The sequence below is a fragment of the Lissotriton helveticus genome, chromosome 8 (genome assembly GCF_964261635.1).
Source record: "Lissotriton helveticus chromosome 8, aLisHel1.1, whole genome shotgun sequence".
NCBI classification, from domain to species: Eukaryota; Metazoa; Chordata; class Amphibia; order Caudata; family Salamandridae; genus Lissotriton; species Lissotriton helveticus.
The window spans coordinates 1,285,941,770-1,285,956,340 of record NC_136069.1 but is presented as its reverse complement, the minus strand read 5'-3'; the positions used below and the strand labels follow the sequence as shown (position 1 = coordinate 1,285,956,340).

Genomic DNA, 14,571 nt, shown 5'->3' with positions numbered 1-14,571 from the left:
GAGCAGCGTGGGGGGAGTGGCGTGGGTGGGGTCGGGCGAACCAGCCCGATCCAAGATGGCGGCCACTACCGCTCGGCGCCTGAGGTGGAATCAGCTGCCAGCCAGCCTCGCTGGGCCCCTGAAAAGGCAAGATGAAGGTTAAAAGGTACCTGTTGATGTTCAGTACAGGTTAGTCAACAAGAATATACAATTTAAAAGTAAGTGCGTGTCACCGCTTTTAATCGGCGTGACAGCGCGCTAAATGAACTTAAAAGCTCAGTCGCAGCCCTCAGCTCCCACGAGCAAGCCCACTGCCACCGGGCCGCTCGCAATCGCTGGGGAGACTGTGAAACGCTCCTAAATAGAGGAGCAGCGTGGGGGGAGTGGCGTGGGTGGGGTCGGGCGAACCAGCCCGATCCAAGATGGCGGCCACTACCGCTCGGCGCCTGAGGTGGAATCAGCTGCCAGCCAGCCTCGCTGGGCCCCTGAAAAGGCAAGATGAAGGTTAAAAGGTACCTGTTGATGTTCAGTACAGGTTAGTCAACAAGAATATACAATTTAAAAGTAAGTGCGTGTCACCGCTTTTAATCGGCGTGACAGCGCGCTAAATGAACTTAAAAGCTCAGTCGCAGCCCTCAGCTCCCACGAGCAAGCCCACTGCCACCGGGCCGCTCGCAATCTTACCCTACAATGGTGCAAGGGTGTCTGCGTTGGCTCTAGGCAGCTAAAATTTGCTCCAGGCTGTTAAAATTAGCGCAAGTGCAGGGGGGGGGATACGCAGGGCTGCACCGTATCCTTGTAAATATGGTGCAGACCTGCTTTTGGAAGTGGCTGAGTGCAGCGTTAAGCCATGGTGGCTAACGTCACGCTCTGCCACTTCCTCGTAAATATGCCCCAAAAGTTTACAATTTCAGTTTAATGCACGCTACTCCTATATTTTTAATACTCACGAAGCACTGTAATGTAGAGATCATACCTCAAAGAGCAGTGGGTATGTTTTCATTTTATTGCCTAGCAACCTTATCTGTGGTATTCTGGCAAATGAGTCACAAATATACAGTCTATGAGGCAGATTTATATGCCCCTTGCGCCTTTTTTACGCGCCTTGGCGGCGCATAAGATGCGCCATGCTGCGGGGTATTTACAACGGGATGCATCTGGGAGATGCGTCACGTTGTAAAGCCCTGTGACAGAAGGAGGCGTTCCTGTGCAGGGGGGGGGCGTGCTGCGTCAAAACCCTGCGCCTGCTTGAAGCAGGCATAAGGATTGACGCAGCATAGTAAACATAGGGCCCCCCAGAGCATTGCTGAAGCTGCGTTGCACTTGCGACGCAACTCCAGCAATGCGCCGCATTTCCGCCACAGATGCGTCACGCACCTGTGCCGTTTTTGCCCCATGGTGTGCCGCATTGTAAATGCGGCGCATCTATGGTGGCGGAGGCGTGTCGCACAATAACTGGCGCATCCCTGCTGATATGCAGGGATGCGCCAGTTATTGTAATTCTGCCCCTATGTGTGTTATAATCATTTGCGTAGGAATACAGTCGTTAACCTACTCTAATATTAACAGCAGTACAGAAAACGAAATGTGCCTGCCTTGAATAGCATCTGAAAAAATAAAGGAAACTAGAACACAAATTACACCTTTCAATGATTAACGTGAACTTTTTAATTGGGCCGATTTTTTTTTTTTACTGGTGGTGGGAAATTCTTTCCTTTCATGGAAACAAAGACAAGTCGGCACCTGCTGCTTATCACCCAGGAAAAGATAGAAATATTGTGACTGATCCATGCGATTATTTCTGAATGAACCCTGTGCAGTGAAAGGCACTTCTCACCCAGCAATAACCTCCATAATCACAGCCTTCACCAGTCGATATTGTGCCGCCAATCAGACTAATGAAAACCTGAAACGACGTCAGATTGCTCGGGGCCTTAGTCACCGAGGTGTTTCCCAAGTGCCATTCCTCTAGAGGTCCCTGTTGCTCGCTTGGATTTTCTATCACATCACACGTCTGAATTATATCCGTGTTTAGGCAGCAGGAGATGGCGCTGAACACAGACTTTTTTTTTTTACGCTGTGAGGTCACCTTTAGGGGAAATGTCGCTTTTTATTCAGCCTGACTCTAATTTGCTGCTTTGCGGGCTTGTTGTGCTCTTCCTAGTTACATCCTACAATGTGGTTAAAAAGGCTGTGTATGTATTCAGTTCGTTTAGAAATCTTATGCCTCCTTTACGTGTCCAAACATAACAGAAATGATGCAATAAATTAGCAATATAAATAATTAGTGGGTGAATACTGCCACCTGCTGTTTCAACTAGAGATCTGCGCCTTCCTCTTTTCAGATGAAAAACAAATGTTACTGCTGTCTACATCGCAGAGCCATTGCTCTCTATTCGTTTAAGTTTAAAATATGCATTTTCCATTTGTAAGCTATTCTAAATCCCGTGGCTTTCACTTTAATACCTTACAAAGACTGGGAACACGTATTTATGTAACTGTTGAGAGGTTCTGCTTTAATGTGTGTTTGTACATGATTTGTTTGTAGGCTGAGCAAGCATTTTTTTTAACCGAGACAGTTTAATCAAAGCTCATTTCTCCTTTTCATTCTTTTTGCAGACTGTCTACAAAGCCTGGCTGTGTTCCCAGTATTTTGAAGTTACACAACTTGACTGCAGTAGCAAAATTCCTTGCAAGCAATATTGTTTGGAGGTACAGACAAGGTGTCCGTTTATACTACCAGACAACGATGACGTTGTCTACGGAGGTCTATCGAGTTTCATCTGTACAGGTAAAGAGCAATTGGTTTACTCTCTGAAAACTGCTCAGTGACTGGTAACATGTGTCGATGGGAACTAAATCATGTACAACATCAATGAACACACCCAGTTAAGATTGAGACTATGTATTATAAGGAATAAAGTACCCTCTGTTTTTTTTTTACAAACGTTATTGATTTTCTAAACACTACAACTTCGTGCATACGCACTAAACAGTAATATATGTTCGGCAATAGTATCCTCTGTTTTACAGTAAAGAATATTTGCAAGCCGTCTCAGAGTTCTATGATTTGATAAAGGCCTTCAGCTTCATTCCTACATTTGGTCACATAATTTCGCAGTGAATTGCAATATCCTTATAACATATGAAACAAAGTATTTTTTAACATTTAGCACAAATCCATACGTTGCTTCTATCAGCAAAGAAAGTTTGAGGGGCACAAGGTATTCAATACACCTTTGTATAAGAAATGGCAGTTTGGTTATGGATTCAGAACTGCGGTTTATACTCACATGTAGCCAAGCCAACTAGAGGCAAATAGTTCAGATCATTTGAGAACCTCAAACCAAGGTATATCTTCAAGCCATCCCTTGCTAGGGTGAAATGTTGTTGGGCAACCTTTATAGTTCATTTTTCATGTGTTTCTTCGATATGATTGTCCAGATGGCTGGTGAAATGGCGATCCTTACACTTGGTGTGCTTCCAAAAGGAACACCTTTAGTGATTTGTCTTTATCAAAAGCAGGTGTTTTTTGCAGAAGAGTTCCTGCATTCAGCACAATCCCCACCACAGAGGTCATTTTGCTGAGAAGAAGATTGTGGTTTCAGTACCTGGGGAAGATTTACAAGCATTTTGCGCTGCCAGTACGCCATTTTTTGTGACGCACTGGCAGCGCATTTCTCGGCCGCATATTTACAAGGACAGGAAAAGCCACCCTGCAGGGCTTTTCCTGTCCTTGTAAATACGGCCCTTTTACATGCAGCACTTTGCATGCAAGGGACGTTCCATGGGTGTTGCTGTGGGAGTTCCCACGCAACAACCATAGAACCTGACACATTTCCAGATTTACGAGGATTCGTAAGCCTGGAAATGCGTCAAGGACAAATGTTTTCATTTCTCTCCATTTTTTTACTCTTTCTACAGCACGAATTGAAAGAGAAAAATGCTTGTAGAGATTATTTTTGTGCAGGTAGGTGCCCCGTCCTGCACAAAAACAATCTCCCCATGACGCAGTCATCCTTACACCTCAGTGCAAGGTTGCCTGTGCTGGCGCATGGCAGCTGTTTGTGTGCAAGCGAAGGGGAGAGCACAGGAATGGAACATATCATTGTAAATATGTCGCATTCCTGTGCTCTGAAAGTGCTGCAGCGTGGCACAGCCAAAGGACTTCAGGTGCCACACTGCGGCACCTTCTTGTAAATCTGCCCCACAGTATTTTGTTGCTGTCAATTTTAAGAAAGCGTTTTATTTTTAGAGGAAGACACTTGAAGGTGGCCAGAAGGGGTTTGGTATGGTAATTTTTCATTTCTTCTGTGACCAACCTCTTTGCAAAATGTAGCATGACTTTAAATGGTGCTGGGTAGACCTTTATGACTTCTCTCAGCAGACAGTTACAAGAACCCAGTGTTGATAAGTCTTGGGATTGAATTACCAGCTTGAAGCCTTCTTCAAGTAAGAGAAGCTTTACTCCTTGGAGAAGGATCAACGTATCATTTGGTCTCTACCATTTATACAGCATGTTGATACACTATAGTTGCTCAAAACACAGTGCTTTCCATTGTTAGTTTGACACATGCTAGTCTTGTATACATCCTTGGTAAAGTGCAAGTTTGTTATGTGATCTAAGTGTGGTGTGAGAGATGATGTGTTGTGGTGCAAAATTCCCAATCTTATTAATACCTGTCTCCTATTGGTGATCTTTCTGAATATGAATAGTTGGTATATGCCATTGCTCCATTCCAAGGAGGTGATTTATCTGGTATGAGTGCTATAATGAAATGTTCTTTTATGGCAAGCCATTTGCTCACTTTTAGTGGGGAGGTGAGGCTCATAGGGGAAGAACAGGCATGTGCTCCAGGAGATTTGTGAGTTTTCTCACCTATATTGGGAGGAAGCTTCAGTGATTGGTGGTCTACACCAAAAGGATGCTACCTGCATTGAAGGCCTTCCGTACCGTTGGATATTCAGAAGAAGGGTCACTCCTGATCTGAGTTTTATTACAGGATGATATGTGTGAAGTCTGCAAATCTCACCTTGTGCCTTTGTTCTGATGGTGAATATTTACGGCGGGATAAAGGGCCGCTTTAACCTCTGGGAGAGCAAACTGAACTTCCTCTTCATCCTCCGATTGTATATGGGTGTCCAACTCCTGGACTTCCTCGACCTCCCTTTTCTCTTACTTTGCCCCCTTACCACATTTGGAGTATCTTACACCCTTAGTAAACATTGACATCACCGATGGATAAGCTTTCAGATGTGAGAGGTGTGCCCTTTTTCTCCTCCGCCGGATAGTATTTGGGAGTTTAAGGGGACTACGGTAGTTTGTAGAGCTACTTACTGAGCTTGCAGATGGCCCTAACAGTCCAGGAAATAATTCTACTGTTGCGTTTGAGTGCAAGCACCTGGATGGCAATACAAAATACCCTATTATAATCTTTTGTGGTCCCACAGGATTTGTGGGTCACTAGCCCTGGCTCTTAAGCTCTAAGCGAGCAGGCAGGCGAGCTGATTAGCAAGCAAGCTGGTGGACAGTCAGGCAGGTAGTCTGGCAGGAGATGTGATGGATAGTGAGTCTGATTCTCTGCTCCTCTGATCTACTTTCTCCACAAACTTCACAGACTCTCTTAAGAGCGAGAGATACAGTCTTGCAGCGCCCACAACCGCGCCCACACTCACTTGCCGTGCCCGGTATAAGTTATTATGACTTACCGGGCCGCATGAGGTTAAAGGCAGCAAAGAGGTTTGTGCCCTCAGCTGGGAAGTGCTGGGGAGTGCTGCCGAGAAGCGCAGGTCACAAGTCCACAGCGCCTCAATTTCTCTCAAATCTCTCAATTCCTCCTGCTCATGCTCCTGACTCCTTTTTTCACTCAGCGGCTGTGGGCTAATAAGCTACGAGGGCCACTTCTCCACCGCTTCACCTCACTTCAACCACTCCAGCCCCTCCGTACTCGGGGCAGCCCGTGGCAGCCCAATGGCAATGGCAATATCAATGTTCAGTGTTCATTATTCACTGTATTCAAACACGGCCCCCTGCCAAAATCTGCCTGGGCACCCTTGCGCCTCCACTGCTGCAGTCACCTGGCACACACGTGGCCGTTGTGTGCGGATGAGTGCAGCTATCACCAGGCAGACGGAGGCGGGCAGGCGGGCAGACGGAAAACACCTGCACCTGCTCTGCACTGCTCATATTGATGGGAGCCGGGGGACGAGGACCAGGGGGTCAAGAGTTAAAGCCCGCATTAAGTGGCGGGGTCCTCCGGGAATCCGCTGTGAAAATTGGAATGCGGACCGCCGCCTTTCGCCACCACGGTTGTGGGTCACTCTAGTGATCTAGCTCTGGTGTCCGCGGACACAGGCACAGGCACGGACGGCACGGATAGCATGGGTGGCTCACGCCAACACTCCAGTGGTCTCTCCTCTGAACCGGAACCGGAAACCAAATGTTTCATATGATTCCACAGAACCCTGCTCACCTTGTGCTATTAACTACTCAACGTCTCTGCAGTCCGCCCAGCACCGCTAGTTTAGTTATGCAAAATGCCTAAGACATTTTAAACATAAGTTGGTTCCTAGATAAGCTAATAATATAAAAGGTCATTTAATTAGAAGTGCAAAAACAAAATCATCCTTGAAGAAAGAAGAAATTGATTACTGATGCTAAATGCAATCATTCTACAGTAGCTTTAAATATTTATACAAAGGATTATTAAGGAATATTATTGCATTCATAATGATGTGTACTAGAGCTATTTTATTTCTTTAGTTTGCAAGCATATAAAATCTGTTAGCGTTCACCTTCGGCATGTTTGTCTGTCCATAATAATGCACTGTATTCGCAAACAGTCTGGCTCAAAATATCATAAAAACAAGTTGATCCTGAGCAAAAGTAAACACATTTTTGATGAAAACAAATAGATTATTATAAAATAAGATGACCAGTTCCTAAGAAAACAATTGCTTTATGAGAATATTAATTTCTTGACTCAACACCTATGACAACACTAAAGGAAAAGGGCTCAATGTGTGGTTAACAAATTAAAATGTGGGGATACAATTTTTGCCCTTTTACAGAGTCATATTGGCAGATTGGTCACGATTTGTTCAATGTGTTAAAATTACATCCACAATTTACACAAATAATAATTTGGCCATGTCTAGTGGGTATGTACTCGATAAAACACACTAATAATTGACATCTGGATGACTCGTTGTTTCTGTGTGACTCTTTGTTTTGGAGGCTATTTGTTAATTTCTTTCTCAAACTAATAGGACCCTCTACTGCAGCATTTATTTTTCGTAGCACAGATATCATGAACACTATTAAGAATTCCCCTTTGACTCCCATCTCTCAGCTACTAGTCACTCTAGATATAAAGGGCCCGTGTAGGTGGCCCAAATACCGGTCGGTACCGGTGAAATTCGGTAAATTTCACCGTTACCGCCCGGTATTTAGGCATTCGTGATGCAGGGAATGATTCTGTAATAAGGAATAGGTAAATACCGATTCCTCAATACCGATTCCTAATTGGCCTTACCGATTCCTTAAATGCAATGTAGAAAACACATAAAAGAGTGCTTTTGGGCCGGAATCGGTAATTACCACCAACTTCAAGTTTGTGGTAATTACTGAATTCCTTTCAAAAAGCACTTTCTTGCTTTTTTTTAAGTGCCATGTGGCACACATCCATGCCCTTGGGGCATGCATGTGTGCCACATGTGCACACATGCACATTTCAGGGGTGCAACAGGGTGTCCTTTGGACACCCTGGCACCTTTGAAATACCTCCCGGTAGTACCTATTCGGTAATACCAATTCGGTAATACCGAATGTCTTCACATTCATTCCTATGGGCCTCCAAGCCCATAGTAATGAATGGGTAGGTATTCGTTATTGCAGAATCTCAATTACCGATTCAGTAATAACGAATATTAAGAATTCGGTATTTCACTATTACCTACATCGAGCCCAAAGTCTTTTTACAGCACGCTAATGCTATGATTCATCAGCTATTAAATAGTAGTCGCACCGCCATACAAATGCCACCCTGTTTACCATAAGCCTTTTGGAAATGTCCATAACTAAAACTATTTACGTGTTAAATTATTTACTATTAGGTTATCTCAACATACAATCAAATATGTGTTCTTAAATTTTGGATCACCGAATGTTCAATTATTTGTTCATTTTGGCTTATGTATTACATTGGCAAAAAAGTATCCATTTGACATTGTTGCCATTGTTTTTTATTTGTACTTTATTTATTAGATGTGAGACACATGATCTATTAAGCCATCCCTTCATTTTGTGTTTTTGTAGTGGCGGCTCACACAGGTAAGGCTGTGGAGCGGGGCGGTGGCAGGGCTGGGTGGGGCGGTAGTGGAGTGCGACATACGACGGGAAAGTCGAGAGTAAGGAAATAAATAAATAAAGGCACTTACTTTACTCTCGCAGCACACCTGTGCGAGCCGCCACTGTGTTTTTGGCACTTTTTTAAATGCAATTTTGGTTCACCGTTAAATTTGAATATGGTTCAGCTTCGCTTTCATATTTCGATTTTTTTCATTATTTGCACACATATTATTTTCTGTGACTCCTTAGAATCCTTTTATATGATATCTTTTTAATATCCTTTTTGAATTCAAATACGGTTTCAAAATTTCGCGCACGCAAGCAGAATACCTCAATACTACACCAGTTAATAGCGATGCTGCAGGATGCACTATTTACTGTGTGCATCATTACCATATTATTCACTAAAATGGGAAAAAACAGTGCCTAATATGTGCCAGTGATTGCCAATGGGGGCCACTGGCACTTATTTTGGAGGACCAGCAGTTACCTTTCTGCATCAGCTATTTACCTAATGCAAGAAGGGGCATAATACATAAAGCAGAAAGACGGAGGAAATAAAGAAGGAAATAAAGAAGGAAAAAACATCACAAAGGGAGAAAGAAGGAACCTGCAAAGTGAGATAGAGGGGTCAAGAGTGTCATGTACTGGATTAAAGAGGCATTAGGTGGATTTAAGTCTACCAGCCTGGGTATTCTGTGTGCTGACATTTAATTGCACCGGCCGCAGGCTTCTCAACAGAGCTTTGGGCAACTTGGGAAATTCACAGGTTGCCCAGAGGCTTTAATGTTGCTTGAAATTACTGTGGTATTTTGTAGGCTCCTAGAGGAGGAGTAAGGTTCCTGATTTCCAGAAACATCATGAATATTGTTTTTAATTTTCAATGTGAAATATGTTGCTATGTACTTGTAAAATCCCTGTAATAGAACAGGAAGCATATATTGAGACTCTGCATCATTCAATTCTCTGAGAAAATGTAAAGTTCATTTACTTTGTTGTTAGAACTTTCTTACATGAGAAGTCATTTTTGTGTCATCTGACACGATTATCCAAGCAGAAAAATTATGCCCTGCAATTTCATTTTGAACTTGGTTGCTCAAACCATTCACTTGCAGCTTTTCTTCAATCTTTTTCTTACTTTGCATGGTTGCCTTAAGTGTGTAGATTACAGCCATACAGAATGCCCAAAGCAACAACTTGATTGTTTGCCCCTGTGGGCTGTTATCACTTTGACATTCTTGAACTAACTTGTAAGTGTGTGTACTTGTAGGGTGTGAAATTTGGTGTTTGATTCACTTGAGTATTGGTAAGCGTCAACTTTATCAATGTCAATCAATCATAGCATTTGTATAGCGCACTACTCACCCGGAGGGTCTCAAGGCGCTTGGGGAGGGGGGGGTCCGCTACTGCTCGAACAGCCAGGTCTTGAGCTGCTTCCTGAAGGCGAGGTGGTCTTGGGTCAGGCGGAGGTGGGTCGGGAGGGAGTTCCAAGTCTTGGCGGCCAGGTGGGACAAGGATCTTCCTCCTGTTGTGGCTCTTTGGATGCGGGGGACGGCGGGGAGGGCGTGGCTGGTCGATCGAAGGTGGCGTGTGGGAGCGTAGAAGTTGAGGCGGCTGTTGAGGTAACTCGGGCCTTGGTTGTGCAGGGCTTTGTGTGCGTGGGTGAGGAGGCGGAAGGTGATTCTCTTGTTGACCGGGAGCCAGTGCAGGTCTCTCAGGTGTCTGGAGATGTGGCTTAGTCTGGGGATGTCGAGGATGAGTCTTGCTGAGGCGTTCTAGATTCGCTGGAGTCTCTTCTGGAGCTTGGCGGTGGTTCCGGCATAGAGGGCGTTGCCGTAGTCCAGACGGTTGGTGACGAGGGCCTGGGTGACCGTCTTCCTGGTCTCGGTGGGGATCCACCGGAAGATCTTACGTAGCATGCGCAGGATGTTGAAACAAGACGACGAGATGGCGTTGACTTGTCTGGTCATGGAGAGGGAGGAGTCCAGAAGGAAGCCCAGGTTGCGTGCGTGGTCTGTTGGATTGGGTGCGGAGCCCAGGGCGGGTGGCCACCAGGAGTCGTCCCAGGCGGAGGGCGAGGAGCCCAGGATGAGAACTTCCGTCTTGTCTGAGTTCAGTTTCAGGCGGCTAGTCATCATCCATTCGGCTACGTGTTTCATCCCTTCGTGTAGGTCGGCTCTGGCGGTGGCGGGGTCGTTGGTCAGGGAGAGGATCAGCTGTGTGTCGTCGGCGTAGGAGATGATGTTGAGGTTGTGTTGGCGTGCGATGGCCGCAAGGGGGCTCATGTAGACATTGAAGAGGGTGGGGCTGAGCGAGGAGCCTTGAGGAACGCCGCAGATGACTTCGGTGGCCTCTGACCTGAACGGGGGTAGGCGGACTCTCTGTGTTCTTCCAGCGAGGAAGGAGATGATCCATTCCAGTGCCTTCTCCTGGATTCCGACGTTCCTGAGGCGTTGCACTAGGGTGCGGTGGCAGACAGTGTCGAATGCCGCGGAGAGGTCTAGGAGGATGAGGGCCGCTGTTTCTCCGTTGTCAAGCAGGGCACGGATGTCATCGGTGGCAGCAATGAGGGCGGTCTCGGTGCTCTGGTTGGCCCTGAAGCCCGACTGTGAGGGGTCAAGGGATCCATTCGTCTTGAGGAAGGCGGCCAGCTGCTTGTTGACTGTCTTCTCAATGACTTTGGCTGGAAACGGGAGGAGCGAGATGGGGCGGTAGTTCTTGAGTTCGGTGGGGTCTGCTGTTGGTTTCTTTAGTAGAGCGCTGAGTTCGGCGTGCTTCCAGCTCTCAGGGAAGGTTGCGGTGTCGAAGGAGGTGTTGATGATGTCCCGTAGCTGGGGTGCGATGGCGGCGTCGGCTTTGTTGAAGACGTGGTGAGGGCAGGGGTCGGTTGGAGATCTGGAGTGGATGGAGTTCATTGTGCGGATGGTGTCTTCGGTGTTGATAGGGGTCCAGGCGCTGAGGGTGGTGGTGGGGGGCATTGGTGCGGTCGTGGGGAGCGTTGGTTGTGTGCTGAAGCTGTTGTGTATGTCAGCGATCTTGTTGTGGAAGTAGGAGGCGAGGGAGTTGCAGAGGTCTTGTGATGGGGTGATGTCGTTGATTCCGGCGTTGGGGTTGGAGAGCTCTTTCACGATGTTGAAGAGTTCCTTGCTGTTGTGTGCGTTGTTGTCCAGTCTTTCCTTGAATGCTGTTTTCTTGGTGGCGCGAATCAGTTGATGGTGTTTTCGAGTGGCGAGCTTGAGGGTGGTCATGTTGTCCGGTGTTGGGTCTCTTCTCCATGCTTTCTCGAGAGCTCGGCAGTTCTTCTTGGAGCTCTTGAGTTCGTCGGTGAACCAGGATGCTTTCTTGCTGCCGGGTCTGCTGGGTGGGGTCCTCAGTGGGGCGAGGTCGTCTGCGCAGTTGCTGATCCACTTCGTGAGGTTGTCGGCGGCCTGGCTGGGGTTCGCGGAGCTGGCGGGAGGGTGCTGGTTCAGGGCTGCGGTGAGCTGGTCGGCCGTGATCTTGTTCCAGCTTCTTCGTGCAACCTGTTGCTGGTGGTGGTGGATCGTGGTCCTTCTGAAGCTGAAGTGGACGCAGCTGTGGTCCGTCCAGTGGAGTCCGGTGGCGTGGCTGAAGGCGATGTCTTTGCTGGATGAGAAGACGGCATCGAGTGTGTGTCCGGCGAGGTGGGTGGGGGTGGTCACCAGCTGCTTGAGTCCGAGGTTGGCGAGGTTGTCAAGCAGAGTGGTGGTATTGCGGTCATTGTTGTTCTCCAGGTGGAAGTTGAGGTCCCCGAGGAGGATGTAGTCAGCGGAGGGGAGGGCGTGCGGGCTGATGAAGTCGGCGATGTCTTCGCTGAATTGTGTGCGGGGTCCCGGGGGACGGTAGATCAGGGTGCCTCTGAGGGTGGTCTTGGGGTCGGTGTGGATCTGGAAATGCAGGTGTTCGGCGGTTGTCAGGGTGTCGTCGGTGTTGGTCGTGTTGTGGATGGTGTTCCTGTGGATGATGGCGATGCCTCCTCCGGTCTGGTTGATGCGGTCCCTCCGGGTGATCTTGTATCCGTCCGGGATGGCGATGGCGATGGCGGGCGCTGAGGAGGCGTTCATCCAGGTTTCCGTGAGGAAGGCGACGTCTGGAGATGTGGTGTCGAGGAGGTTCCAGAGTTGAACGGCGTGTCTGTGGATGGAGCGGGTGTTGAGCAGGATGCACTTCAGGTGGTTGCTGCTGGTGTTCGGCTTGGTGGGTGCTGGTGTAGTGCAGGTCCTGATGCATGTGAACTTGCAGGCGTGGCAGCTGAAGGGTCCGTGGGTGCGTCTCGGAGTGGCTCGGTAGCATCCCGGGGCTCGGCCGGTGTTGAGTGCGTTGAGGGTGGCGGCATCGTACGTCCGGCGGGAGGGGTGGCCTCTGCGGGGGCCAGGGGTCCTGGCACTGGGCGCGGTCCAGGCGCGGACGGGCGTAGACGGGCTTACCTTTGGCGCACCTTCGGCGCTCAATCGGTGCTCCCGCTGCGCGCGTCCGCTGCCCGGTCACTCTGGGGACGTCATAGGAAGGGAGCCGGTCGGGAGGGTCTGCGGGGAGGCGGGAGCGAGAGCCAATCGGCTGGCGGGGGGGCAGGGCCGCGGGCTAGGGCGGCGGGAAAAGCTGGAGCGGGCTTGGCGGCCCTCGGGTGGCTGGGGCTGCGGGAGGCTGGTGTGGGCTCGGCGGCCCTCGGGTGGCTGGGGCTGCGGGAGCAGGCACGGGCACAGGAGCGTGGGGGTGACCAGGCCGGAAGGCGCAGTGGTCACTCCCTGGTTCTGGTCAGGCTCCCCTTAAGAAGGGAGCCGGTCGGGAGGGTCTGCGGGGAGGCGGGAGCGAGAGCCAATCGGCTGGCGGGGGGGCGGGGCCGCGGGCTAGGGCGGCGGGAAAAGCTGGAGCGGGCTTGGCGGCCCTCGGGTGGCTGGGGCTGCGGGAGGCTGGTGTGGGCTCGGCGGCCCTCGGGTGGCTGGGGCTGCGGGAGCAGGCACGGGCACAAGAGCTTGGGGGTGACCAGGCCGGAACTAGTCCCAAGACTGGGGCTGAGCGGTGAGGGTACTTACCTCCAAGTGATGGGAAAAGACTAATTCCAACATGTGACCTGAAGTGTGCACTGGATTATTCTACAGTTGTTCTCATCAGGGCAGATCTATGCCATCTGGCAGTGCTTGTGCACTTTTTGGTTTGAAACAAATCTAATGGGCGTAATAATGAACTAATAGCATCCACCGGTAATGGATCGTCATTACATTTTAGCCTTTTGTGTTTTTGTCCATCATGCCATGCTAGACAGTAGAAATAAAGGTAGTTTTTTTGGGATCCAAATGGAGATTTAGCCTTCTTCCTGTCCTCATCCCATTCCAGCTCTCTTTGACCAAAGATTTAGGGACACCAATAAGGTAAAGAGCTTATTTTTCATTTTTGATGCTTAGATGAGCCTCAAAAATCAGATTGGTTTTGCGATGGGTAGTAACTTTCATCAGCTTACTAAACATAAACCTATGATAGCCCAAAGCTTAGTCTTTACTGTTAGCTGCAGTTTTAACTCAAGAACGGTTTATTTCAACTACATGTATGTTACTCTTCCTGCAATGCTTATTAGCCTTGTACAGAGGGTCCACAAGGCAGCAACCCCGATGGGTGCAGGCCTGCGTCCTAGGGACGTTGCATCACTGCATAAAATCGCTACTTTGGCTGACAGTCTGAGATAGAATAAGTCACCTACTCAATGTTTACATGCAGGGCTGGCTTTGACGCTGGTAGCACCTGGTGCCACAATCACTTGGAACCCCCACATTCCATCAAAGCTTCCTCGGATTCCCACCCTTCCATCTGCAAAAATGCCCCTCATCTCTTCTATCATAAGATATTGCTAAACACAGCGCCCCCTGAGGTCACAGCACTACTCTCAACAGGTCAGCGCTCAGTGCGGTCGCAGTAGTCGCACTGCCCTCTTTACATGCTTAAATAGTGTAGGGTCTCAAAATCTGTCCGACCCTTATTCTCTCGGAGACCACTTTGGAACAGAGGAAAGAATGCTTTTTAGTGGCGACATCTACATAAATATTCACAACAAATCATTCTAGCTTTCATGATTTGAATTAGTTTTCATATTCTTCATCCATCACAGTAATATTTGTGTCCTGAGGCCACCCCTCCTCTCAGCTCTGTTTCTGTTTCCTCAGTCCTATTGATTCTACAAAATAAATATTTCTTAAAAGCTAAAACTTCCATTTTTATTCACATTTTAACAG

At 48.2% G+C, this 14,571-nt stretch overlaps 1 protein-coding gene across 1 annotated transcript in view; it reads left to right on the top strand.

Annotated features, from left to right (window-relative positions):
- NALF1 (NALCN channel auxiliary factor 1) overlaps window positions 1-14,571 on the top strand; it is a 1,236,035-nt gene that overhangs the window by 1,172,369 nt on the left and 49,095 nt on the right. The window contains exon 2 of the mRNA XM_078656179.1: window positions 2,599-2,770. Coding sequence (XP_078512305.1) covers window positions 2,599-2,770 — 172 coding nt within the window. The remainder of the gene's footprint in view (window positions 1-2,598; window positions 2,771-14,571) is intronic.